This window comes from Zalophus californianus, chromosome 9, assembly GCF_009762305.2.
Source record: "Zalophus californianus isolate mZalCal1 chromosome 9, mZalCal1.pri.v2, whole genome shotgun sequence".
Taxonomy (NCBI): domain Eukaryota; kingdom Metazoa; phylum Chordata; class Mammalia; order Carnivora; family Otariidae; genus Zalophus; species Zalophus californianus.
In genome coordinates this window covers 117,328,435-117,355,882 of record NC_045603.1, presented here as the reverse complement: position 1 = coordinate 117,355,882, position 27,448 = coordinate 117,328,435, and the positions used below count along the sequence as shown (strand labels likewise).

The 27,448-nt window shown below is 42.3% G+C and overlaps 1 protein-coding gene across 2 annotated transcripts in view; it reads right to left on the bottom strand.

Moving 5' to 3' along the window:
- The window catches only part of PRTFDC1 (phosphoribosyl transferase domain containing 1), a 91,647-nt gene extending 81,407 nt beyond the window's left edge, over positions 1 to 10,240 (bottom strand). Inside the window, exon 1 of one of the 2 annotated variants that reach the window (XM_027595384.1) lies at positions 9,819 to 10,240. In XM_027595384.1, coding sequence (XP_027451185.1) covers positions 9,819 to 10,037 — 219 coding nt within the window. In that variant the 5' untranslated portion in view covers positions 10,038 to 10,240. Of the gene's footprint in view, positions 1 to 8,971; positions 9,079 to 9,818 lie in introns of those variants that run through there. The other variant, XM_027595385.1, reaches the window with a different exon arrangement.
- Positions 10,241 to 27,448: the final 17,208 nt, after the last annotated feature.

Genomic DNA, 27,448 nt, shown 5'->3' with positions numbered 1-27,448 from the left:
TTGGCCTATTCATGTAGTGAATAGAGTACTAGCCAGTCTTTCCCTTGCTTAGCACTGGATATGCAAATTTTATGGTTAGAACAGTAAAGATGTGGGAGGGAAAATGAAGGTGAAGAACGAGTTACTTTTACTTTCAGATCACCGAGAAAGGATACACCAGGGAAGTGTTAGCACCCAACTCATTCCACAGCTGTCCTGCTGGTTCCTGTTCTTTGATGACTCCTGCACACTTCCATCACATCCGCTATTCAGCTTGAAGCTTTCATCATGCAGAGCTATCCCAATTTTCCAGCCCAGTTCCCTACATCATTGCCTCCCCATCCTCAGGCTGGGCTTCAGTCCAGTCGTAACCTTTCCCAGTTCTGTGTTCTGTTCGTTTGTCTTTCTTGCACCTGCGCCCTCTCCTTCTCCTTCCCTCTCTCCCTCTGTATCCCAAGCTCAACCCCTCTGCAGAAGCTCAGGTCAGGCCTCACTTATTTCTGGAGGCCTTGCTCAGCCCTCTTACTCTCTGATCTTCTCTCCCAAATTCTTCATAGATGGGGCCCTCAGAGCTGTCTTTTCAAAGGCTCCCAGACAGGCTCCTTGAAAAGACTTTTGCCACTGCCAGCCTCTGGCTCACTCGGTCTTACCTGTTATAGAACCCATTTGTACATCATTTAATTCTGGCACGTCCCCCAGCTGTCTACCCTTCTCCTCATCCAGGACTCAAAACATTAGCTCAGGTTTTGGAAGGGCAACTTATGGTCCAGCTCCCACCCAGGCCCACCTCAGTTCTGGGTTCTGAAACACCAGCCAAACCAAACTCATTTTCTTCCAAATTTAGCCCTTTCCTATCTCAGCAAAAGACAACATATTTTTCTATTTGCTCAGATCAAAATGTTGGAGTTGTTGTTGCCTTCTTTCTTTCATTCCCTCATGTCACCCATTGGCAAATTCTATCATCAATTCCCTCAAAATTTAACCAGGACCACCGTCAGCATCCCAACTGCTACCTCCCAGTCCATGCCACCATCATTTCTCCGGGGACCATGCCATAGCTGTCAGACTTGCCTCCCTGCTTCCACCCTGGCACCCCCACCCCATTCCAACATGGCAGCCGGAGTACTGCTGTCTTCTCGTCTTCTTTCAGGGGCTCCCCATTTTTCTCTGAGTACAATCCTGAGTCCTCACCATGGCCCATGGGGGCTTCCTCTCTGACTTGTCTGCAGGCATTCTCTACCTCCTTTACTCTGCTTCAGCCACGTTCTTCTTGCTGATCCTTGAACATGCCAGGGATGCTCCTGCCTCAACAGCTTTGCACCTGCTCTTCCTCTTGCTTACAATACTCTTCCCCCAGATTTCTACATGGCTTACACTTCACTTCCTTCAAGTCCCCACTTAAATGTCACCTCCACAGAGAGGACTTACCTGATTACCTATAGAAAATAGCACCCCCTTCCTTCCTTCTCATCTCTATATTCCTTTTCCCCAGCTTTACTTTCCTTCCCAGCATGTGCTCCCACTGGATGTGACACATGTATGTCTGTGTGCTTTGTCTTGTCTCCTCCCACTAGAATGTCAGTGCCTTCTGACAGAGACTATGTCCGAGTCACTGTGGAAACCCCAGTGCTCAGAACACTGATCTGGAATACAGTAAGTGCTCAAAAATGTTCAATGAGTTAATGAATGACACATTCTCCATCCACAGACTATCCAAGACTACCTGAGCTCCAGCCCAAACTGATTTGTCTCGATTTGCCTCCTTGCATAAAGAGCACTGCTGCTCAAGGCTCTGGAAATTCACATCTACCAGGGGCAGATTGTTAGCCAAATGGTGTGTGTCATCTGCCTCTTTGAAAAGTATCACTTTTGCTCTGCCTCTATCCGCAAATTGGCTGGGTGCAACTATTGAATTTGTACAGAGCAACTCTGTTTTCCAGCCCTGAGAACTCCTTGCGCCTGCTGTAACCATCAACACCACAGTTCCCTGTCAGAGCCTGAACAGCAGCTGTACGTGAGGAGCCTCCAGAAGATCCTCTGGCAGGCCACGGTAAAGGCCAGACAAGAACCCCAACCCACATGAGGCCCCAGGGAGATCATTCAAGTGCACGGCATTTTCTGGCTCCCCTTCCAGACCACACACACACTCCGCACTCCACTTCCTGGAGCCCTTCCAGGTGGTGGCATCATTAACTAGTGATCTTCTGAGCCCATTCTTCCTACCATGCAAATCCCTTACTGTCCCCCCTTCCCCCCCTCTCCCCCCGCCCCCCCTGGTTCTGGCTGCATCTCAGAGCCTACATTCCTCTCTGTGTTCTAGAGCTTAGCTCTGATCCTTACTGGCTGTGATGCTAGGGAAAGCACTCATCCTGCCTGAGACTCAGTTTCCCCCTCCTTTAAACAAGACACAATAAAACCTATGGTCAGGGTTGGTGTGAGGATTAACAGAGAACAGAGGGTCTCCAAAGCAGTCAGGAATAACCCCATTTGAGGATCTGCTGCAAGGAAGCAGCCTCTACAGTGCTATGGACTGAATTGTGCCCCCCCTAAAATTCATATGTTGAAGCCCTATCCCCCCCCATTGTGATGACATGAGGAGGTGGGGCCTTTGGGAAGTAATTAGGTCATGAGGGTGGAGCCCTCATGATGGAATTAGTGCTCTTCTAAGAAAAAACCAGCGAGCTCTCTAGCACACTCTCTCTTTTTTCTCTCTCCCCCATCTTTCCCCCCCTTCTTCTCTCTCTCTCTCTCTCTCTCTCGCTCTGCCATGTGAGGACACAATGGGAAGAATAAGGCAATTATCTACAAGCCAGCAAGAGAGTCCTGACCAAATGAAATCAGCCAGCACACTGATCTTGGACTTGCAGCTTCCAGAACTATGAGAAATACACGTCTATTGTTTAAAACAAACAAACAAAATGAGTGGGAGAGAGAGAGATTTACTTAAGAGTTCCTAGGACATTTCCTGGTGTATAATAAGTGCCTAATAACTGATGTCAAAAAGAAGAAAAGAATGATAAGCAAATGGCAAAACCAACCTATTGATAAGAGCCATCATGGTAACCTGTAGTCAAAGGCGGCATGAAGTAGTGGTCAAGCACTCAGACTTAGAAGCCCAGCACCTGTGGGGGGGGGAGGTGGTTATAGCTGTGGGACTTAAGTTGGGACTTTAACTCTCTGTGCCTCAGTGTGTTCATCTATAAAATGGAGTCAGTGACTGCCTCGCATGGCTATTGTGAGGATTCAGTAAGATATATAACAGAAATAAATCTCTTACAAAATCATCATCTAGTCTATAGTACTTCCGGGATAAGTGTTAACCATCTAGGTGTGTTGAAACAACATGGGTTAACTTGCAAATTAAAGGCCTTAATTAATTTACAGAAAGGCCTCAAACCTATTTGTCAACATCTTGTTACCCTAGTTAAAGTTACACATTTAAAAATAGAAGAAATGTATTTCTCTAAAACTATTCTATAATTCATACTGGCCTTTTCCAATGAGTCTGAAATAGTGAGTTTTCCTTGTTGAGATGAAAAAAAAAAAGACAATTAGAGATAAAGGAACTACTGGTTTACAAACAACAGGTGTTGGCGAGGATGTGGAGAAAAAAGAACCCTCGTGCACTGTTGGTGGGAATGCAAACTGGGGCAGCCACTGTGGAAAACAGGATGGAGGTTCCTCAAAATATTAAAAATAGAACTACCCTTGGGGTACCTGGGTGGCTCAGTTGGTTAAACATCTGCCTTTGGCTGAGGTCATGATCATGGAGTCCCGGGATCAAATCCCGTGTCGGGCTCCAATCCTGCGTCAGGCTCCCTGCTCAGTGGGGAGTCTGCTTCTCCCTGTGCCCCTCACCCTGCTCGTGCTCTCTCTCCTCTCTCTCCTCTCTCTCTCTCAAGTAAATAAAATATTAAAAAAAAAAAGAACTACCCTATGATCCAGGAGTCACACTATTGGGTATTTACCCCCAAAATACAAAAACACTAATTCAAAGGGATACATGCACCCTGATGTTTATTGCAGTATTTTCTACAATAGCCAAACTAGGGAAGCAGCCCAAGTATCTATCAATAGATTAACAAATAAAGAGGATGTGGTATGTATACGAAGGAATATTATTCAGCCATAAAAAAAGAATGAAATCTCGCCATTTGCAACAACATGGATGGAACTAGAGAGTATTATGCTAGGTGAAATAAGTCAGAGGAAGACCAATACCCATATGATCTCACTCATATGGGGAATTTAAGAAATAAAACAAACATGCAAAGGAAAAATAAAGAGAGAGAGAGAGAGAGAAATCAAGAAACAGACTTTAATTATAGAGAACAAACTGCTGGTTACCAGATGGGAGGTAGGTGTTGGGGGGAATGGGTGAAATAGGTGATGGGGATTAAAGCATACACTTATCATGGAGAAAAAAAAAGTACTATGCTTTTTTTTTAAATAAAGGAAACTACTGGTTTACTCCTTGTAATTCTTAATGGTGCATGCAAATTGCATTGCAAATAAGTCCTAAAACTGAAGGAATGCAGGCTGCTATGAACTGTAGAATAAGATAATTATCTTATTCATCTGCTTTTTAAAAAATCCAAACAAGAAATCTTTAAATAGTTTCAGTATCACAGATAATATGCTCTAAGTTTAGTCAGAACAAAGCTTTCTCTGTCCAAAGACACAAAAAAACATGGCTAGGCTGGGGAAGTGACAAACACATTAACTGAGCCATTTTCTACAAAATTCAAACCCTAGAACTCATTCAGCGTCTCTTTTTTCCCATTGGAAGATGTATTGAAAACCTTCTTTCTAAGCCATTAAAAATCATTTTTTTTTTTTGCTTAGCATATTTCTTGCACCATTTTTCAGGTTTTTCCCCCAGGGAGAAAAGTAGTTTGGAAACACATACAAAAAGCAAATCCCTGCTCTTCTCTGTGCCTGAGCCCCACACGCTGGGCCCCCACTCTCTCCTTCAGGCAGTGACCAAGGTTGCCACCACTTTTCAGGCTCACATCTACCCCTCAACTGTCAGGGAGGAAAGGAGTCTCATCCCTCAGCTCTGCTTCCAAGAAGTCCCACACAGGAACATCCAACATCCAACACCTAGCCCAGGCAAGGAGGTGACTCAAACCACACTTTGTCTTTTTTTTTTTTTTAAAGATTTTATTTATTCATTTGCGAGAGAGACAAAGAGAGAACAAGCAGGGGGAGAGGCAGAGGGAGAGGGAGAAGCAGACTCCCTGCTGAGCAAGGAGCCCGATGCGGGACTCAATCCCAGGACCCTGGGATCATGCCCTGAGCCGAAGGCAGATGCTTAACCATCTGAGCCACCCAGGCGCCCTCAAACCACACTTTGAGTCAATGCGTAGAAAGAGTTCCCTAAAAAAAGGCTCCAGATTCTGATCCCAGAGGAATAAAGGGGACGTACCAGACCACATGACACCTTGTATCACACAGGCCTTCCTCTTCTGTGGCAGGTTGGGCACCCAACCTGGTAAAGTTGTGTTTTAGTTGGATTATCTGATTACTTATCTCCAATACTGCCCCAATTCTTGGGGGGGGGGGACCCATAACAGAAGCACAACAATTATTTTAGATTTTTTTCTTCTTATTCCTTCCAAACCCACTGTGTAGGTACTAGCCATGATTCTCTTGATAATGCTTTGTTAGAAACAAAACATATCTAAGAAGCTGATCCCCAAAAGCCAGATGAGTAGAGAGCTTTCTCTCTCCCTGAGAAGGAACAAAGATGTACCAATCATGGGCTGGTGACCTTCCGGCTCTAGATCAAGGGACCAGTCAATCCTGAGCAAAGTTTCTGAACGTGGGGTCTACAACTCTTACTTGGCAATTAACATTTGCTACTGCTTACTGTTAATAATCTACTAATGTCTTACCTCCCCTATTCAACGGAAAGCCGTTTGTAGGCAAGCGCCATCTTAAATCTCGTTATATTCCCTTCTCTTGCACAAACCAGGCTTCTTGTTTTATGTTTACGTCATCCAGCTCTATGCCCCCCTGCCATCTTCATCGCAAAGTTTCTACCAACTCGGAATTTTCTTCTGCACCTCATTTCTGGACAGCCCCCAAACCTGCCTCCATCATCCTATTAGCCACTTCATCCTGTGGCTCCTTCATCTGCCTTAACCCAAACTACTTAATCTTTATGCCACATCCAATCTTCCAGAGCAATCCCACCTCGGAAGGACTTCCCTGCAATCATAGCTTTCTATGTAGCATCATGAGTAAAACCTGACTTCAATCCTGTTTCTGTCCTTTGCTAGTATGTGACCTTGGGGATTTTCTTAATCTCTCAGGGCCTCCGTCTCCTCCTCTGTAAAATGTCAATTATATTCCTCCCTCACGGATTTGCAAGGAGTTAATGAATAATTCAGGGAAACCACATAGTAAGTGCTCAATAAACGCTCACTATCAACACCTGCCCCCCTTTTCCACTGGTACTAAAACTTCCGTTTGGTTTTTTGCAACCATCCTTAAGGTTCTCTATTTTCCCTGTATAGGTACCTTCCTGAGCTTTGCCTTTCCTCTCTACCCTAAATGCCATGGACTTCCCCAGCACGTTGAACTCGCTCTGAATTTGCCTTCCCTCCCTGTATCCAACTTGAGTTTGTCTAATTATGCCAAGCTCTACTGGAGAAAATAGCATAAATGCAGGGGCCATCCCCATGACACATTGTTTCCAACCTCTCATGAGGTCCTCTCTCTGCCTCACACCGTCTTTCTCAAAAAATTACCTTGCTTCCCAGAGAGCTTCTTTTGATACTAATAGATTGGGCTATTTATACTGTTCCATCATTTGCTTTTTAGACTTTAACAATCTGCCTATCTTATTAGTCATATCAATTTACCTAATTCCTTTCTAAGAGCATGTATTATTAAAGAGTAGTGCTATATTGTAGCCATTCTAATGATGGGATGGTTGTTTAAATGATTCTCACGGCTAATGGCTTTGCAATTGTGAAATACAATGGCCTCTTTTCCATCTTTGTCCTGCTTGCTCTTCCTGCAGCATCTGACGCTCTTAATGGCCCCTCTCGCCCCTCCACAAAACTCTGTTCCCTAGACACCTACCACCCTGTCTGTCCTCTCCGGCTTTGCTAGTCATTCTTGGTCTCTTTATCAGACTTCTGCTGGACACTCCGCCTCTTACATGTGGGGATTTCCAGGTTTCTACCCATAACAGCAGTTTATAATTTTTTTCCCATTTTCACGGGGCCTTCCTATCCAAGCCAAGCATCAGATATTTTTCTATTTTCTGAAGATTTCCAAGTCTATCCAATCACTCTCCTCAATTGCAAGTACAAATTTCAAATTGCCTGCAGTGCATCTTGACCTGGAGGCCTTACAGACTCAATTTGTCCAGAATTGAACTTATTTCCCTTTTTATATGTTCATTCCTCCCCCACCCCCAGGCCTAAATGTTCTCTCCATGGCAACGGGAGTGATTTTTTTTTTTTTTTTAAGCATAAATTGGGTGTGAGGATTTCTTCTCAGGATACAATGATTTCCTTGCAATCGGTATGCCCAGTACCTCTTCTCCCGAGTGTTCACGTGGCTACCTCCTACTCACCCTTCAGGTCATGGTTCAAATATCGCTGCCAAGAGACCACCCTGACCACCTGAGCAAAAGCAGTACTGCTCTGCTCCCCAGCCCTCCTCCAATCACTCCGTATCTCAATCCTCTCTTTTCTTTTCACTGCACACATCACTATGTGAAATTTTCTTCTTTATTTGCTTGCCTATGCCTCTTCTCTAGAATGTAAGCCCAATGAAGACAGGGCTTTGTCTGGTTCCCTGCTCTATCTGCAGAGCCTAGAACACCACCTGGAAACCCAGCAGGACAGTCAAATAAATAAATTTAAATTCCTCGTTCTTGAAGATGGAAAGGTCCTGCTGATAAATTAAGAACTGAGCAACACAGTTCAACCTGATTAGTTCTGTGTGAGTGTGTGGTGTTTCCTTCCCCAAACCCCATACTCCAGCAATCCATACATAATCACACAGGTTATCTGCGAATACCACAGAGCTCTGAAAAAAGAAATGTTAATGCAGCAAGTTAGCCCCGCTCTCCACCCTCACCTCTGTTAAACCTGACACAGTAATAACCACCACCTTCTATAGAAACCATTCTGGACAGGAGCTAGGAGCAGAGTCCAGTGGCCACAGGGCAAGAGCAGATTTGATTCCAGGACGCTGACAGATGGGTACCCTCTGACTGACTCTTTGAGGGATTCCCAGGGATAAAGGGGCTCTGGTCTGGGGAACCCATCATCCCACATCCTCCCCTCCCGACACACTACTAGACAGATATTTTACAATCTCTCCAGTTCGCTCAACGGGTCAAGCACTCAGTGTCTCCCTTTTGCTGACAAGGAGACTCACGCTCCGGAGGCACTAGCCTGTGTCCATCTTGAGTAAAGACCCCAGGGTCCCAGCCCACGTTTCAAAGCTCAAACTCCGTCCATTTGAGCTACTTTATTTCCTAGCTGCCCTGGAGAATCTTCAGTATCTTTTTGGAAACCAAACTGGAAGCCTGCGCTGGAGGGGTCAGGGGGAAGCGCAAAGGGAGGGAGGCCCCCAAGAGTAGCCCGCGAGGGTCTTCACAGACCCGCCCTGCTCCCAAAGATGACTCGTCATGGCTGGCAGGAGTGGGGACCCGGCACCACACAGGGTCAGCGCTGGAGTATCCGATTCCTGGCCCGGGAGGGGAGGGAGGGGCGCGGAGGGGACACTGACAACACGGGGTGCAGGGCTGTTAAGTGTTGGGTCGGGTCGCGCGCGGGGAGGGGCGGCTGGGAGGGGAGAATGGAAGCCATCAGCTCCGGGACGGGAGAACAAAGCAGTGGCCCGCCCGCATTTCACGCGAATGCATTTCAGGCATTTAATCGAAAAGGAGGGTGCCAAGAAGGGAGGGGAGGGGAGAGAGCGGGGAGCGCACGACTCAGCCCAGAAATCGGGAGTTTGCATTTACCACGACGCCTCGCCCGTAGTCTGGCGCCTCCTCGCTGCTCCCGGCCATGTTTCTCCCGGGGAAAGCGGGAAGGGAAGAAGGGCGCGGGAAGGATCTGGGAGGGCGAAGGGCTGGGAGGGGGATGGGACTGGGGACGGGGACGGAGACGGGGCCGCCCCGCCCCGGGCCAGCCAGCGGGGAAGGACCGCGCGCCGCGGACCCCGCGCCTGGCGCGGCTCCAGCGGCTCGGCCGCCGCGTCCCCCTGCCCGGGCCCCCTCCCCCGGCGGGTCCCGGGGCGCGGGCGGCGATGCGGGCCGGGAGCGCAGGGCGGGCGGCGCGGGGCGCAGCTGCGGAGCCGTGCGCGCTCCACCTGAGCGCAGGCCCGGGGCGCGTCCCTCGCGTCCGCCGCCCGCCAGTCTGCGAGCCCCGGAGCCCCGGAGCCCCGGAGCCCCCGCCGCCTGCTCCCCGCTGGGACTCGGGAGGACGCGGCTGCCCGCGGCTGGAATTTTACAGCAAGAGAAAGTATTCCCATGGCCCCCGCCTCCCTAAGGCTGTGGTCACCGGCTTTCAGGCGAACAATGTCTTTGAATCCTGCCTGCTAATTTTTATGCGCTCTCTATCCCAAGTAAAATCCGTGACAGAGTCTGCGCTATGGGATGTTCTCGAAGTACGGCTGTGGACGAAACTCTCCCAAATGGGTTTTTTTTAAATCGTCGAACTGCCCAGCCCGCAGTTTGAAAGAGCCCTGTGATTGCTTTTATCCCGGCCCAAGCCCGCAGTTTAGGATCTGGAATCTGAAATAGGGCCCTTCCTTCACCGCATTAAGGAGGAAAAGGGAGAGACATTTTTACAAATTATCTACTTTACCACTTTTGTGAGACCCTGTGGCCAGACTTTCATGGTTTCGGGTTGCAGTTTAAAGCAATCGCTCTCAGATTCGAAAGCTTCTTTTATGAATCTTTTGTTAATTGAACCCCTAATGCAGCCTTCCCCCCACCGAATGTGCCGGTTCTTCGTCCATTCCTCAAGGGCCCCGCTTTCCTTGAGTATATATTCATTCCCCTGCTCGCTCTTGTCCCGTTGCATTCTTTGCAGCCCCGTCCTGGGTCTGCAGCCCCGAGCTGAACACAGTTCTCGGACTCAGGCCTCTCTCTCCAAAAGACTTGTTTTGTTCGGGTTTGGGTTCTGGCACACGGCAGGGAGAGGAATGCTGATTTTGCTTGGTTTGAGGGGAAAATAACCACCAAGCAGTTAATGTCGCTCTAAGTTGGAAAGTTACTCGTCATTCAGACGTGGCCGTGCTCAGCACTGTTGATCGGCTTCCCCGGATAACAGCGCAGGGGAAGGAAGACAGCTCCGTGGATCGCGGAGATCCTCGCGGAGACCCGGCACGGTGCTGGACACTGGGTGATCTTGTTTCCTGGTGTGCAGGTAAACATTTTCGCCCGTCCTTGTCAGAGGTCCTTGCTCAGGGCCATTTTTATAGTCTGCCTCTCACCTCTTTTCCCAAAGGTGAAAGTCCATCTTCCACTGACGTTATCAAAAACCAAGCCCAGGAAGTATCTTCACAACCACCGTCACTAAAACTTCCAGGAACTGAAAAGTACCATCACGGGGGTGTGATCAAACCATAGGGTTCACGACACTCGCTTGCGGAGCTGGTGAAAGCAGCGTCATCTACTTTAACCCTACCCCGCAGGTTATGTGGAGAAGCGCTGGGGTCGGACATGGAAATCCATGCTACCAAGACCTCAGATGAGCGAAAGGCAGGTGGTTCTCGAACCTCTCTGTAAAGTATCCCATGTTATCTTCTTACTGCTGCAAAATCAAGCTTACCCCTAAGAGGCTCAGTGTGGGTCATGGGTCAGTCAGATCGGGGGCAGGGGCCTCAAAATAAATGACAGGTGTAGCTGCTAAACAGAAAAAAAGCAACCCACTCTGGGCCCAGCCCAGGCACTGTGGAACATGGAAGAGAAACTCTGGGTAAATTTTTCCTTAGAAAGGCCATTAATTTAAATGCAAAACCAAATGGGATCACGATGAAAAAATATAACTTGCTTGAATGACAACAGGAATCTTATGAATGTATGCTCAAGAACATCCTGTCTAGACCTGTATAGGACATCCTAAGAAGACCACAGAATGATGAACAAAATTTTTTTTAATTTTAATAATCATTTTATTTAAACCAATATAGGAAAAATATCACTTCAACATTTATTGAGATGTTTATTCATTTTTTTCATAATAGATCTTTGAAATCTACTGTGTTTTATGCCTACAGCACATCTCAGTTTAAAGTAGCCACATTTAAAGTTTTCAGTGGCCACCTGTGGTGAGTGGTACCCATACTTGGGTGTTGCAAATCTAGAGTACTCTAGAATTTATTGCATTGACTTAAAGATCTTGGGAGTGAAAGAAACTAGAGAAGAAAAGGATGAGATTTCAAGTATAATTGATCAATGAATTTTCCAAGAACTTGATAGAAATTATACTAACAATACAAAAATTGACACCAGCTAGTTGGATTTTTGTTCTAGTTTTTAAATATACCTGTTTTTTTTTAAACAAATCATTTTTAAAAGTAAATTTATTATCTTGTCGTATTTGGATGACATTTTGTGTGATCTAATTATACTTTGATACTTTGGGCAGCATTAAAGTAATGCGATGTAACACTTGATATCATGAATAGTAATTGCAAGGACCAGTATCCAAGAATAACAACTCATCTGGCCAGGCTTAATTCTTAATCTTGCGTTATGAGAACTTAGAGGCAAAAATTCTTTTAAAATCTCAAATTTCAGTTATGTGTCTAGTGGAATAGGTTTGCACTAGAATTCTGATTTTTTTTTTTTTAGTAACAATCCTTATGGTCTTAGCCAATGAGGCTAAGCCAATTACATCAATTTAATATGCCACAATTTTCTCATCTATAAGAGGGGGCAATACATTACTGTTCTATTGCATATAATGAACGAGATTAACATAAGATAACAGGCAAGAGAATTTTCAGAAAAATCCCATGAAACTGTAAGGTGTTACTAATCTGAGATACTGCGAAAATGTATGAGCAAATGACTGTAAAGTTAGTTGATCTGAAAATGACAGGGTAATTGCCTTTTTAAGATGGGTGTGATAGACCAGTCGGGAACAGTTATAGTCTAGGGACAAGTTGGGGCTGGTATGAGAATTGATAAGGAAAATGAGAAAATTATTAAAATAATGGAATTTTCTACACGAAAAAGGGATATTTGAGCTCAGAATGTCCATTTTCTGATATTTCTTTGAAGGGGCTGTAAGAATAAAGAGGTATCTCTTTGCTAAGTTAATAACCAATAAATATACTTGAGTTTTTCTGTCATTCTCTGTATCACATTTTAGTGGTAGATTCCCTGCATTTTATTTCACTTTTTTTGGGGGGGGGGATTTATTTGAGAGAGAGAGAGAGTGCACACAAGCAGGGGGAGGGGCAGAGGGAGAGCGAGAATCCTCAAGCTGATTCCCCTCTGAGTGAGGACCCCAATGCAAGGCTTAATCCCAGGACACCAAGATCATGACCTGAGCTGAAATCAAGAGTCAACTTAACTGACTGAGCCACCCAGTAGCCCCGAGATTCCCTGCATTTTAAATTCTGAGATTATCGTGTGTCATTACCATGGTAAAATCACAAATATTTATATTTACCTGAATTCTCCACCAGGCCAAAAGACTTTTGTCCTAAGAATACATACTGATTTTTTGACACCTCAGTAGTTTTTAAACTTTTGACCATACTAATCTGTTACTGAAGGAGCAATTCAATCTATGTGCTGAGTTGCTTAGTCTGTCACTCAGTAACACTGGATTCAAAAATACAGAAAGGCATTTATTTTTTCCTCAGCCCTGAAACATGAAAATAAATAAATAAATAAATAAAACTCTTGGCCTGGGAATTGTGTTGAAATACATAAACATATGAAACTTAGTGACTCAGATTGTTAGTCACAGAGTCACTGGTTAGAATCTGGATGAAAGCCATGGTGGACAAAGGCCAGTAATAATGATGATGATATTTTGCTTTTCCTTAGTGAGGAACAAAACCCTTTACAAATGTTACAAGTACAGGAGAAAAAGTGGCAAGATACTTTCTTCTAAATATTCAGGGGAAGTGAGAATCTTGCTACATTTGAGTATTTTGTCCCCTGTAGGTATGTACAGAAGAAATATAGTTGCAAATAATTGTAACACAAAACAACTTAAGCAAAAGCCTCATTAGTATTCAATTAGCATAGTAAGCCCTCTTTCATGGCCTCTTGTTTGAAACAGACTGGATCCAATGTGTAGTCTTAGAATAAAGGAAATAATGGCCCCATAGTAGTTCTTACAAATAAAGCCAGGAGCTACATTCAGAATTATGTTTTGTATTATTACACTTTCATTAGTAATTAACCTTCCACCGAAGAACACACTATGGGTAGACTTCAGCCTGCTTTTTTGCAATAATGTCAGGCATGAGTAATATCATCAACACTAAGTGCTGGGCTGTTTCAGAGATATTCTCCCACTATCTCCCCATCTGACCGGAACAGGAATTGGATAGCTTCAGAGTAAAAGAATAATGTGTCCATGTGTTCCTCCAGATCTCAGAGTCCTGGCAGCCGACCTCAACTCTCTTGGCCACCATAAAGCAGTCATTGAAAGGACACAGCTGCAGGAACTAGAGGCTAAGCACTAAATAAATCCACAGGGCTAGAGGCACAAGTCATGTACATGACCCTAACACAATACCTTGTGATTATGAATGAACGGATTAGCATCTAATGGTGCTATGGCAGCTTATGCAAAATTAATTGGTACCTCAGCCAGTGCCGAGTTTCTAGTGGAAAGATGTCCAGTTCGAAAAACAAAAACAAAAACAAAAAAAACCAAGGAGATCTCCTTAAACTTTGGCTGGGTTGAGGAGATGAAAGACTAACTAGAGGGGGTTGAGCTGCTTCTTCTCTTAGTTGTACATAGATTCTGTTCAGATCAGCATAGATGTACTGTCCTCACTGGCAACATCCCAGGAACTAGTCGGTATCGCCAGTGTCTGGGTTGTATTCTAGATAGGAAGTAGGGGGAGCTTGGGAAAGGGGTGGGGGAGACGTGGCTTGAGGTCTGGAGTTGTCTCATATGAGGGAAGAGACTAAGAAAGAAAAGGAGATTGGACACTGGGGAACCTAGAGCAACATTTCCCAAGGTGTGTTTTGTGTCACTTTTCTTTATATTTAAAAAAAATGGGGTTGTGATTCATTAGGTTAGACAAACAATGAGATAAGCAAAGTTAAACACATTTCTATCTTGTGGGACTTCTAGGAGCTTGTAATATGCCAACACACACTGTCAATATTCAAGAAGATGGTAGCAAAATGCAATGTTTCCCTAACTTTGTTGACCATGAACACCTTCGCAGGGGATGTTTTATAAAAATTTTTAAAAATTACACTATCGTGGAATCTTTTAATTTATATTTTTAATATTATCTCCCAGAAAGAGGTTTTATAGTGTCTTAAAAATACACTGAAAGAATTCAATCTTTAAATATAACATTATTTTCATACTATGTATTGCTATGTTCTTCTTTTTAAAAAGGGAGTGCCTGGGTGGCTCAGTCTTTAAGCATCTGCCTTTGGCTCAGGTCATGATCCCAGGGTCCTGGGATCGAGCCCCACATCGGGCTCTCTGCTGGGCGGGAAGCCTGCTTCTCCCTCTCCCACTCCCCCTGCTTGTGTTCCCTCTCTCACTGTGTCTCTCTCTGTCAAATAAATAAAATCTTAAAAAAAAAAAAGTGCACTAATGGGGCAGCTGGGTGGCTCAGTTGGTCAGGGATCTGCCTTTGGCTCAAGTCATTACCTCAGGGTCCTGGGATGGAGCCCCACACAGGGCTCTCTGTTCAGCGGGGAACCTGCTTCTCCCTCTCCCTCTGCCCTTCCCCCTGCTCGTGCTCTCTCTCTCAAATAAATAAGTAAAATCTTTAAAAAAATATATGCACTAAGAACTTAACTGGACATGACTGAGGACTTTCTCCATCTCTGTATGGTCCTTCAAATTGACATGAAACTTTGCATGTCCTAGAAGACAAGGAATTTATTCCCACCCCCATTCATTCTTTCCCCTTTTCCCCCAGCTTGTGAACAAAAGCAACCTTCTGAGTAGCAAGAGATGAAAGCCATCTCATTGTATGGATTCCCTTTGGTCTCTCTCAATGACAGTGTGGTGGCTTTCAAAGGCAACTGTTTGTAGACATGTCAGCATAGAGTGTATCCAGGTGAACCAATAAGCATACTGGGTGTGGGCATGCTGGGCTCCTGGTATTTCCAAGGAGGTCTCTATCATATCCAGGACAATGGCCATCTACTGGAGCACCCACATTAATAGTCCTGTGGTTCGTACTTAAAGGAACTGAGTTCTTTGTCTTTTCTAACTAGGAATCTCTTTACCATACTCACTACTTCAGCTGTACCCGTAGGATTCGTGGCAAGTCGAACCTGATTCCCAGAGAGGGTGGGTGTGATTCCTCCCCTAGGACCAATGCCAAATGGGGCTGTAGCAAGTCCACAGGCACACAGGGCTACTTCCGGGTCTGGAGCCAGAACATTGTTGTTGAGTCTACCACATGGCGATGGGCCTGCTTTCTCCAAAGTGCTCTCCAAATGGGCTCCACCAGGGTTTCACATCCCCCAGCCTGGATCTAGATCTTCCACAAAGGCATTTTTATCCCAGGATATCTGCCAAATTATTGTTGTTGTGGGGGGACAGGAGCAAAGGACCTCCTAGTCTGCCATCTTGCTGACCTATGACTTTTTTAAAAAGAAAATTCAAATGTATTTTTCCATTTTAAATGTAGTATGTGCCAATAATTTTAAATCAGAACATTTGGAAAAATAGAAGTAAAATAGAAAAGCATTTTAAACATGTTCTGGGGTCTTCCAATTTTGCAACTCTGGAAAGTATCTTACACAGTCGTGACTAAAGGCTTGCTCTGTATTTCCATACTTCTCTGTCTCGCACTCTAAGCAAAATAAACATATCACACAAGTATTTTTCCATGGTCTAATAAACTCTGTACAAACATCACTTGAAATGGCAATCCCATCATTTATTTAGCCATTCTCCATGTATTTTCATTACTTCCAAATTTTGATTTCATAAATACATATAAATAAATATGTTTTTAATAAAATGTTTATATGCATTTTAACCATTTCTGGAGGATAAATTCTTCAGAAATTGAGTTTCTAAATTAGAGAGTATAAATGTTGTAAGGTTCTTGGCATATATTGCTAAATTTAGCTTATAGTATTAATGGCTCTCTTCGATGGAAAATTATAGTAAATTTTATACAATTTTTAACTGAAGTTGAATAAAATTTTATTGCAAAAACACTTTAAGGTTTGAGAAAAAGGGTATTAGTTAACATATGTTAAAAGCTTAGTAATTGGAACTAAAAGAAAAGTCAGTTTGAATTTGTGATTAATTCTTAACTAAAGATTACTTTAAAACAATGTGCTTTTATTGTCGTAGTCCATAAAGTAATACCTAGACTAATGAAAAGTTTATGGTGCTCTGTTTCAGAGTTTTGGCTCCAAGTCAAGGAAACTCAGCTTTAAAATCAGACTTCACCACCTACTGCATGACCTTGGGCAAGTTTCTTAACTTCTTTGCCTTAATGTCTGCATCTGTCCAATGAAGATAATGTTAGTTCCTGCTTCTTAAGGTTGTTGTGAGGCATAGATAAAATAATGTACTCAGAGGACTGAGTACCTCAGGAGTGCCCAGCACATTTCATCTATTATCGAAATAGAACAATTTTATTGTTTATAAAAGATTTTATTTATTTATTTTAGAGAGAGAGAGAGAGAAGACCAGCACCTGGGACAGGGGAGTGGGAGGGAGAGGGGCAGAGCAGACTTGGACATGGGGCTCAAACTCATGACCCTGAGATCATGACCTGCGTGGAAATCAAGGGTCAGACGCCTAACCGACTGAGCCACCTAGGTGCCGCTAAAATAGAATAATTTTAAATGGAATTTCTGGTCAGTTGGAATTTCTGCATGAATAAATGGATCTGAGTTTTGAATTAGTAAACCTACAATCTATAAAAGTTTCTTGATGTAAGTGAGCTAACATTTTCCTTGAAATTATATTGGGTTACCAATTTGTTTTATATATATGTATATAAAATGTTTTATATATATATAAATGATATATACATGTGTGTGTATGTATATAGTGTGTGTGTATGTATGTGTGTGTGTAAAGCAAAAATGACCTACAGGAAAAGGGTCTGTTTAATTAGTACAAATAATGACGGATTCTGAGTTAAGAAGTCTATTTTTTATAATTTTAAATTTTACATTAGAAAGAAAAAAAGTAACTTGATTTAATGCTTTTAATGTTTGAAATATGAAGGACAACAATAAAAGTTAACTTCCAAATGTATTAAATACACTTCAGATAAGCTTATATCAATCATAAATACATCAGTAATCTCAATATGTATAGTTTATATCTAAAGAATAAGTATAAATGGACCAAATTTAAAAATCATTTAGGGACACCTGGTGGCTCAGTTGGTAGAGCATGGGACTCTTGATCTCAGGGTCATGAGTTCAAGCTCCATGTTAGGTATGGAGCCTACTTAATGAAAGAAAATAACAATTTAACATTTTTCTCAGGGTCTCTGTAAGGAACAACTGTGAAACTTTTATAGCAAAAAGTTGTCCCTTGATACAGAAATGGTACTTTGGCAAAGCAGCCTGCTGCCATTTTAGATGCTAATCGGTTACTGTGGTCAGTGGCTTTCCTGCTTTAGCACTCACTTTACCTCAAATTCTCCACTATTTCTTAGCTCCGCAAAATGATCACGAACCTCCTGAACTCAAAGCTCACGCCAACATTGATGTTATTTGACTCTGTTCTTAGCTTGAGAAATAACCTTCAGATTCTCTTTGGTTCATACCAGACACACAAATGACAGCCTGGAAAAGTCACAAAAGTGAAAATTTTTAACACATCTTTAAATTAAGACCATTCAGAGGAATTGGAGACCGGAAAAATCTAGTTTGTATAGTAAAGGCCAAATACTTACCTGAGAAATAATTTCTTTTTCATCCTACAATTGACGTCAGTGGCCTTTTATGCTCAGATTTCTCACCGTGTTCTACACATTCAGCCACAGAGCATACACCCAGGTCACCTTTTACAGAGAATAAAGGAATGAGAGATGGGTGACTCAGACATCTCTGTGGGTCTAGGGATTTTGCCAAAGCTTAAGTGATATAGACAGTCTTCAAAAATTATGAATGTCATACTTGGACTTTGTACTCATTACCTTTTCACCTTGATAGTCAAGTCATATTACCTTTTATGTTATGACTTTTTTGTTACCTGGGACCTTTTTGCCTTCTTTCTCAACATTTTTTTCTAGGTCTTAAAACTGATTTGTGTTTCTAAGTTCTTGCTTTGGGCGCATTTCTTGGATTCAGTTGTCTAATCAACTAGATGTATTTTTTAAAGTAGCAGACTTTTAAAAATGATAAATATTGAGAATGGTTACTAAGATTGTCACTTGGGCAGTTAATCAGAAACCTTTTTGTGTTAGAAAAGTTTTTCTGAATCTTCTTCCACATTTTCTGCTCCTTCTTAAAAAAAAAAGGAGGAAACTCTGGCTTTAAAATCAAGCTATGAAAAATGATGTACAATAGACCAGTGACAGTTCTCAAAAGCCAGTTTACTTTTGTGTAATGAGAAAAACAGAGAAAGGAGATGGTAGAAGTAATTACCTAAGCTCATTCCATAAACTTTGAAAATTAATGGAGAATATGGGAAAGATGTTCCCTCGCCACCTGTCAGAACACTCTAGGCAACTCCACCAGGCTGAGGTTCTTTAGGTTTGAAAGCCTAAAAGGTGGCACCCAGTGGGTAAACTCCCATGCATTTCATCTGGTCTTAGACCAGAGGTTCTCAACATGAGCAATATTGACATTTGGGGCTGAATCAGTCTTTGTTGTGGGGGCTGTTTTGTGCATCACAGGATGTTTAGCAACATACCTGACTTTTACCCACTAGAAACCAGTAGCAGTCCTAGTTGTGGTCATTCAAAACATCTCCAGGGGCACCTGGGGGGCTCAGTTGGTTAAGCATCTGACTCTTGATTTCAGCTCAGGTCGTGATGTCAAGGTTGTGAGATGGAACCCTGTGTGGGGCTCCCCTCTGGGTGTGGCTGCATGGTATTCTCTCTCTCTCTCTCTCTCCCTCTGCCCTTCTTCCCTTCCCCTTGTGCATGCATGCACTCTCTGTCTCTCAAAAAAACAAAAAACAAAAACAAAAAAACTTCAGAAAGTAACAAATATCCCTCCCAGCGGGTGGGAGCAAAATTGTTCCCAGTTAAGAATCACTGTCTTAGAGTGACAGCTCTTATACTGGCCTCAACTGCTTCCTACTCTATTTCGAAGATGTGAAGGAAACTGTTTAGCCCATAGCCAATAGTAATGGCCACAGTAATAACCCTCTTGGCTATGGAATAATGCTAGAAGAGTTTGAGAGAGGGTTTTCTTTCTTTCAAGCGTCCTGGAATAGAGAAACATAATCAAACATAAAGAAAACATTGACTATGTTTTAAACATAGAGAAACAAATCAAAGTTCGTGTCAAAAAGCAAAACCCAAACTTGATTTCTACACTTTTTCTTTTTTTTTTTAAAGATTTTATTTATTTATTTGAGAGAGAGAGAGAATGAGAGATACAGAGCACGAGAAGGAAGAGGGTCAGAGGGAGAAGCGGACTCCCCGCCGAGCGGGGAGCCCGATGCGGGACTCGATCCCGGGACTCCAGGATCATGACCTGAGCCGAAGGCAGTCGCTTAACCAACTGAGCCACCCAAGCGCCCGATTTCTACACTTTTTCTTAATGATGCAATCATTTTTCATTTTCTCCTAGTCCTTCAAAATAGGGATTTGAGTTTACACTATTTAAGAGACCTCTAAGGTTCATTCATATTCTTTCCATTTATTATAAAGAAAGGTGAGTCTCAGGGAAGGCTGAGGAGCAATATACTTAAGACTGCCCGAAGTACTGATATTTTAGATTCCTGAGGCTTACCGCAGAAGTTGGAAGTGACCTTCCCTTCTTAGACCTGTCTTTAATATAGAGCTGTGCATGCTGAGCTGAGCAAGTCACTGCACAGGTGAGCCCACCTGATCTCACGGGCAAACCCCAAATCAGGAGTGAAGCTCTGAAGTCTGTGTCCTGCTTCTTCCTATTAATGTGACCCTGGGACTCATGAGCCTGAGATTCAGTTTCTCCTTTGCAAATTGAGAACTTCCGTGATGAATTGATGTGATTGCTGTGATGAGTACATTGGCATCATGATCATTGTCACTCGTGTTACTCGAATTTTCCTCCCTCCCTTTCTTTTCTCTCTACTATGTCTATTCCTTGCACATGCCCAGGCCTCAGGAGTCACAGCCCTTGCGTGCTTGCTCATCCCCAATTCTGAGTCCCAGCATCGCAGAAAGCTCACCACCACCTCTCTGGCTTTTATTTTTTTTTATTTTTTTTTTAAAGATTTTATTTATTTATTTGAGAGAGAGAATGAGATAGAGAGAGCATGAGAGGGGGAAGGGTCCGAGGGAGAAGCAGACTCACTGCTGAGCAGGGAGCCCGATGTGGGACTCGATCCCGGGACTCCAGGATCATGACCTGAGCCGAAAGCAGTCGCTTAACCAACTGAGCCACCCAGGCACCCTGCCTCTCTGGCTTTTAGAAAACCAAGTTCACATGCTTCAAAAAAATTAACAGAGCTGTCTTTCAATTTCTTACCATTTGAAATGGTTTCATTAAATGTCCAATGCTTAGATGTCCATGCATGTAAAAAATTAAGTTCTCTGTTAAATGAATCAACAAAGTCCTAGAGCTGGGGCAGGAGGAATATTGGAAGTCATCTAGTCTAGCAAGGATTCCTTGTATAGTGCTCCTGGCGTGTGGTCAGGATACTTTCACTGAGAGGTAAACTCGGAGCCATCTCAGTAAGTTCTAATTCTACTACTGCCCTACTTTGTACGCTTTGTGTTTTCTTCTGGAACGGTACTGGTTGCATCTTCTTCCTCATTCACTAATGAGCTACATGTCCATCGGCAAGTCATGGACTTCTAAGTTTGCTGCATTTAATGGCTTTATATGTGAATACATCAAACACAAAACAATGAAACTAATTCTGCAGCCACACAACCACCTGAAACCTTGTCTCATTTCTTGCATTTAGTGGGAATTGTATAACTTGGAAGATGACTGATCTCCCAGTGATCTGAACCTTCAGACAAAAGGTTTACAGAATACATTCAGATTCATAGTCTTCCTCCAGAAGAATAAGTTTCAAACACACTCCAAAGGGAGTATGAATTAAAACCTCCAGGTATGTCTAGAAAATAGAAAAAGAAACTTGAACATGACTTTTATGCCATTTCTGTATGGCATTTATGTCACACTTGTAATTGGAGAAGAAAAATGAAGTATGGGGGCGCCTGGGTGGCTCAGTCGGTTAAATCCTCTGCCTTCAGCTCGGGTCATGATCTCAGGGTCCTGGGATCGAACCCCGCATCAGGCTCCCTGCTTGGCGGGGAGTCTGCTTCTCCCTCCCCCTCTGCCTGCAGCTCCCCCTGCTTGTGTTCTCTCTCTCTCAAATAAATAAATAAAAATCTTTAATAAAAGAAAGAAATATGAGGTATGTACAGACACAGGGAATATAGTCAGTGGTGCTATAATAGACCATAGTTACATGCTTGTGGTTCATCACGTATAGAGTTGTTGGATCACTATGCCTACAGCTGAAACTAACGTAACATTGTGTGCCAACTGTATTCAAATTAAAAAAAAAATTAAATGAAGTGTATGAAAAGGCTTTAATACTAACACGGCTAATAAGGGGGAGACCCCATTACATGAGGTATGTGCAACTTTCTCACTAAATTTGAAAGCAGTGCCGACACTCTCCGGGACCATAACACCCACCGGTTTCCTTTCATCCTTCCTGCCAGTGCTGTAAGGGCTTTTTCTGGACACCAGAAACACCTTCCTCTGAGTCACTTTCCAGCGTCAGTTGAACAGCCCGTGTTGCCAGCCGGGCTCCCAGACGCCTTTTCCATTATGCAATCTCCTTCTGTTAGAATGCGCCACTCCACATACGTAGGCATTGAAGGGAATGGAATATGGTGCACGAAGGATGCTAGAGATTAAGTGAAATCCTTGTAAGATGTATTCCAGGTGTCCGAATATATACCTTTATTTATGGACATCCACACTCTCCTATCAACACTTCCAGTACCAACCATTAATGGTGGGATCTTGAACAATTACCCAACCTATCTGTGCCTCAGTTTCCCGATTGGTAAAAGAAAGTGGTAATCATACTTACATCATAAGGTTATTATGAGGACTAAGTGAGTTTAAGTTAAGCACGTAGAACAATACAGACCCTACAACTACTGTATATATTTGAAGTTCTTATTGTTACAGAGAAGAAAATGTGGCAATGCCTCTGTTTCTCATTTAATTGGCTATTCATGGCTTTGGAAAGTCATAAAATAGTTGAGTTATTTTTTGCTTAATTTAATGAGCAGATTTTGTCTCCACAATGAGCAAGACCCACTGCTTTGCTCATCCTAACAGAAGGTTCTAGATTCCATGGGTACCAGGTTCAATTTCTGCCTCCACAAATTCAGAGCTTCTGAAGTCTTCTTTTTCTGGAGTATGTGTATGTGTGAGTATGTGTGTATGCCCACACACACCAAGAAAGTGGCAGAGATGCATCCAGCTGGTCTGGACTACCCATTCTTCTGTCATTCCTCTTCATAATGAAACCATGTGATTTCTTTCAGCAAGTGCACTTGGCACCACCTGGCCTGCCTTTAATGGATGCCATCCCCAGAAATGATGAAAGGCTTTGGCTCTTACAAATGAGAGTATCTCTCTAATCGAGCTGAATACTCACCATGGATGTAGGGCAGGAAATATCACGAATTGTTTTTTTTTTTCCCTCATCCAGTGAAGCCCTAGTATTTCTCACTGCATTACTCTTCGCTTAATTCAATATTTAGATCCTTGAATAAAAATTCTACAAGGGACTTTCTAGCAGTCTTATTGTGATCCTGACCTTTCTTTATGTCCTTACTTGGATAGTAGTAACACCTATATGTATATAGGTGTGCAAAACATATAGATATTTAATATATTTATATATGTACATATATATATATAATTTTGACCAAATAATTTTGGCTCAACACACCCAAGACTGAAAGATATTAGTCATCCTAAAGATAAAAGGAAGTAGTAAAGCAATACATAATGTTTTAAAAAAGATGTTAACAGATTTCCATAGGCAAGGCTTCTGGTATTTCTGGTTATCAGCAAAATCATCATTGGGACACCAAAAGAGTAGAAAATATTGGTGGAAAATGTCATCACCTGGTAGATTTTTTTTTTTAAGCCTATCGTCAAGTAAGATCTTGCACTATACCATTCCTTCCTTCTGATTCCAATATAGGGAGTGGGGTTTTCCCACGCTGAAGAGGAAAAAGAATTCTGTTTCCTTTCTCTCTGACAATAATCCTCTTGCACGGCAGATGAACAAGGCAAAGTGTAAGCCTAGCCTTGTTGAAATGTTCCTTCCCATGAGGTATGAGACCTCACAAATTTGGTGTCTTGCAAGGCAAACTTAGCAAGCAGGAAAGCCTTGTAGGTCTTTCAGCAATCTCCTCTTAGGGATGCCGACACTCCTTCACTCATCAAGCAGCTAATGTCCTTCACAATATCCTTTGTTGTCCAGGCTCCCCACAAGGTCCTGCGCCCTAGACCTGCCTTGAATAGTATGCTCCATGCCCATGGCTTCTTTTCAGCCCCCTAGGCTGCCCCTACTCCCTTATGTGCCTTCTGACTCCTTCAGTTGGGGCCCTTCTACCTATTTGGATAATCTAATTCTGGAGGACCCAATGAGACTTGATGGTGGAATTTCAGACACTGCAGCATGTTGATAAGGGCAGGAAGGATGTTTGGAATCCCATAGAATCACCTAGGAATGCTGTATCTTACTCTGGGTTGACTACCACACAGGCACTGCTACCTTTGGAGGTCCAAAAGTTGAGTCATGAATAATCGCTCAGTCTCTTCTCTCCCAACCCTTGTATTTTGGCTTCTTTTTTCTTTTCTTTTCTTTTTTTTTTTAAGATTTTATTTATTTGACACAGAGAGAGAGAGTACAAACAGGGGGAGGCAGCAGAGGGAGAGGGAGAAGCAGACTCCCTGAGGAGCAGAGAGCGCAATATGGGGCTCCATTCCCTGGGATCACAACCTGAGCTGAAGGCAGATACTTAACTGACTGAGCCACCCAGGAGCCCCTATTTTGGCTTCTTTATAAGTAGCAAGATGGATGCTGCCAATCCTTAAGTAAACCCATGCTGCCCCTTTAGTTATGAGGACTCACCGTTTTAGAGTCTATATGGGTCATGTATGCTGAGGATGAGAGTTATGTGTTTAAGATCCTATGAACATGTTTTTAACTCCTCTCCTAAAATTCTATCATAGAACTATAGAATCCATAGATCTCTATTTCTTGGAGTGAGCTCTGAAGAAAAATTCACACACATACCCACAAAAGAAAGATAAAATGAAAAGGAGACCATGATGCTAATTTTCTAACAAATGCTAAAGTTGTAGTTTTGGTGTTTTCTTTTCCTTTCCTTTTCTTTCTTTCTTTCTTTCTTTCTTTCTTTCTTTCTTTCTTTCTTTCTTTCTTTCTTTCTTCTTCTTCCTTTCTTTCTTTCTTCCTTCCTTCCTTCCTTCCTTCCTTCCTTCCTTCCTTCCTTTCTTTCTTTCTTTCTTTCTTTCTTTCTTTTCTTTCTTTCTTTCTTTTCTATAATAAGATTGTAGTATATAATTTTTAAAGGGAAAAATTCATAGAGGCCAATGAATTTGAAGAAAAAGATCAGGAGGGCCTTTTGTTTGCAAAATACAAAGAAGAACCCTTTTCAAAACTGTGGCTTAAGTGATGTCAATAGTTGCAAAGTCCCTGGAACTAATGAATTTTATCCCGTGGAATGACATTTTAGGCCATTATTGACATTCATCCTTTCTTATCATGAGCATTCTTAGATCATTCCCCAAGGAGTTCTAAAATTTTTCTAAGGAACTTCTGCATCATTCTAGAGTAGCATTTGCTAAACTTAATTGCCTTAGGAAAAAAACACACTCTTTTATATCATTTTGCATAGCAACATCCCAAACACAGCAAACATGATGATGCATGGAAAGTAGAAAGTCTTGGAGAAATACAGCTATGGAGGGACTGGTCATGTGTTCCCAGAAATCACTTGAGGACTGTTTCTGCTCTCTCATGACGACTGCCAGGGGCCAGGCCCATCCATGGTTCTTTTTTTTTCCCTGAAGCTCTGCCTTAGCAATTCTTACAAACAAAGCTTTATTTTATTCAGAAATCAGGTGAAAAGGAAAAAAAATCAATGCTTATTGAAGGAATAAAAAAATCTTTCAAGATGATGTGTACTCCCATAAGGATGGGCTGCATATTTTAGAAGTATAGTAAGTATGCACTGGTCTGAAACAGTTACCATAGGAACAAAACTTTTTCCCCATTAGATGGAAGGGTAGTCACTGTAGTAAATTTCCACACAAATATCTAAGCTACACCAATTGAGCATCAGTTGGGAATCAAATCCAACAGACTGTGGATTTAATAGGCTGATGTTAGAGGGGGGGATAAGGACTTTAATATAAGGAAAATTTTTGCACATCCAATGATCACACCAGGTTTGCTAAACAAACCATCAAAATAAGCACTTTGGTGCCCATTGCATTTTTTTATTCTGCTCTAATTTCCCAGAAGGGCATCACCCCAACTCTCAGCTAAAAGCTGTGCCAAGCAATATCAAAGAGGAGTCTTACAGCATGGTTCATAAGAATTTATTCTGAAAAAGAGAGAAAATGTGGCAGAGCACTACATAAGAGGATACATAAGGGTTCTGGGAGCAATGGGAAGTGTCGAGTGGGGTTAGAGTTATGGATGCTTCCACAATGAGCTGGATTTGAGTCTAGCTCTGAATGTAAAGACATTTTAAGACTACCTTAACCTTAATCTCTTTATTTCACATAAGAATACATGAAGAAATCTGCATATTAAGTTGAAAAGGGCTCTTTTCCTATAAGATAAAAATTCTAAGTGATAAGAAAGCATTGTGACTGTTAAGATTTTTTTTTTCTTAATGGTACCAAAAATGATACATCTACGATGACATCTTAGATTTAATGAGATAATGAGCATAGGAAAAGGACGAATAAGGAAAATATGATCTTGAGGATATGTAAGAGGAAAGCAGAAGTTCAATATGTGAGGTGGAGTGTGGGTAAAAGGTCATACCACATAAGACCCCCAGAAAAATATTGGTTAGCAAATATAATAATTTCAGATTTAGTTTTCTCTTAAACATTTGAATAAACCATCTGGCACATGTGAATTCTGATATGACTTTTAAAAGAAACAATTTAAAATAGTTTTAAAATCTAACTATTTTAAGAAAATTAGTCCCAATGTGTGTATTAAAAGGATTGTAATAATAAAATATCAATCTCGGGGCACCTGGGTGGCTCAGTCAGTTGAGCATCGGACTCTTGATTCTGGTTCAGGTCATGATCAGAGTCGTGAGATGGAGCCTCGCATCAGGCTCCGCACTCAGCTGGGAGTCTGCTTGAGATTCTCTCTCTCCCTCTCCTTCTGCCCCTACCCCCTGCTGACATGCTTTCTCTCACTCTCTCTCATTCAAATTAATAAATAAATCTTTAAAAACATGTATCAATCTAAACACTCATTATAATTGAATTGAATTGAATTTACGTGAAAAATACCTCAGGCTAAAAAAATCCCCAAATACCAGATGCCGAATCAATGCCAGGTAATTACTTAAAATATACTTAAAATTCTGAGAGAATACTAGAAACCTAAGACTAAATGATGATAGAATAATGTGTCTTTTACAGAGAGCATATTCTACTGAAGGCCCTTGGCTTACATTTTACTTTTTTAGAATTCTCCATTTCATTTAATTTTTAAAAGCATAAGGGTCAATTGTCATCAATTTCTGGGCTCATACTGGAGTAACTAGAAATTTTGAACCCTTAGAATCTTGGCATGTTCTTTATTTTACTTTTTATGCTATAAAATATACTTAGAAGCCTTCTTAAAAGAGTCTTTTAGGCTTTACTACTGTATTTTAATTCTCCAAAGGGTGTGTCAAAGAGATTAAAAAAAAAAAAAAAGCTTTGGGTGCATTACAAAAGAACTCCAGCAGTTAATGCTATAGTAAGTTGGTGGTCTAAAATCTACGATAGGGGCCCCTGGGTGGCTCAGTCAAGCGTCTGCCTTCGGCTCAGGTCATGGTCTGAGGGTCCTGGGATCAAGCCCCGCATCAG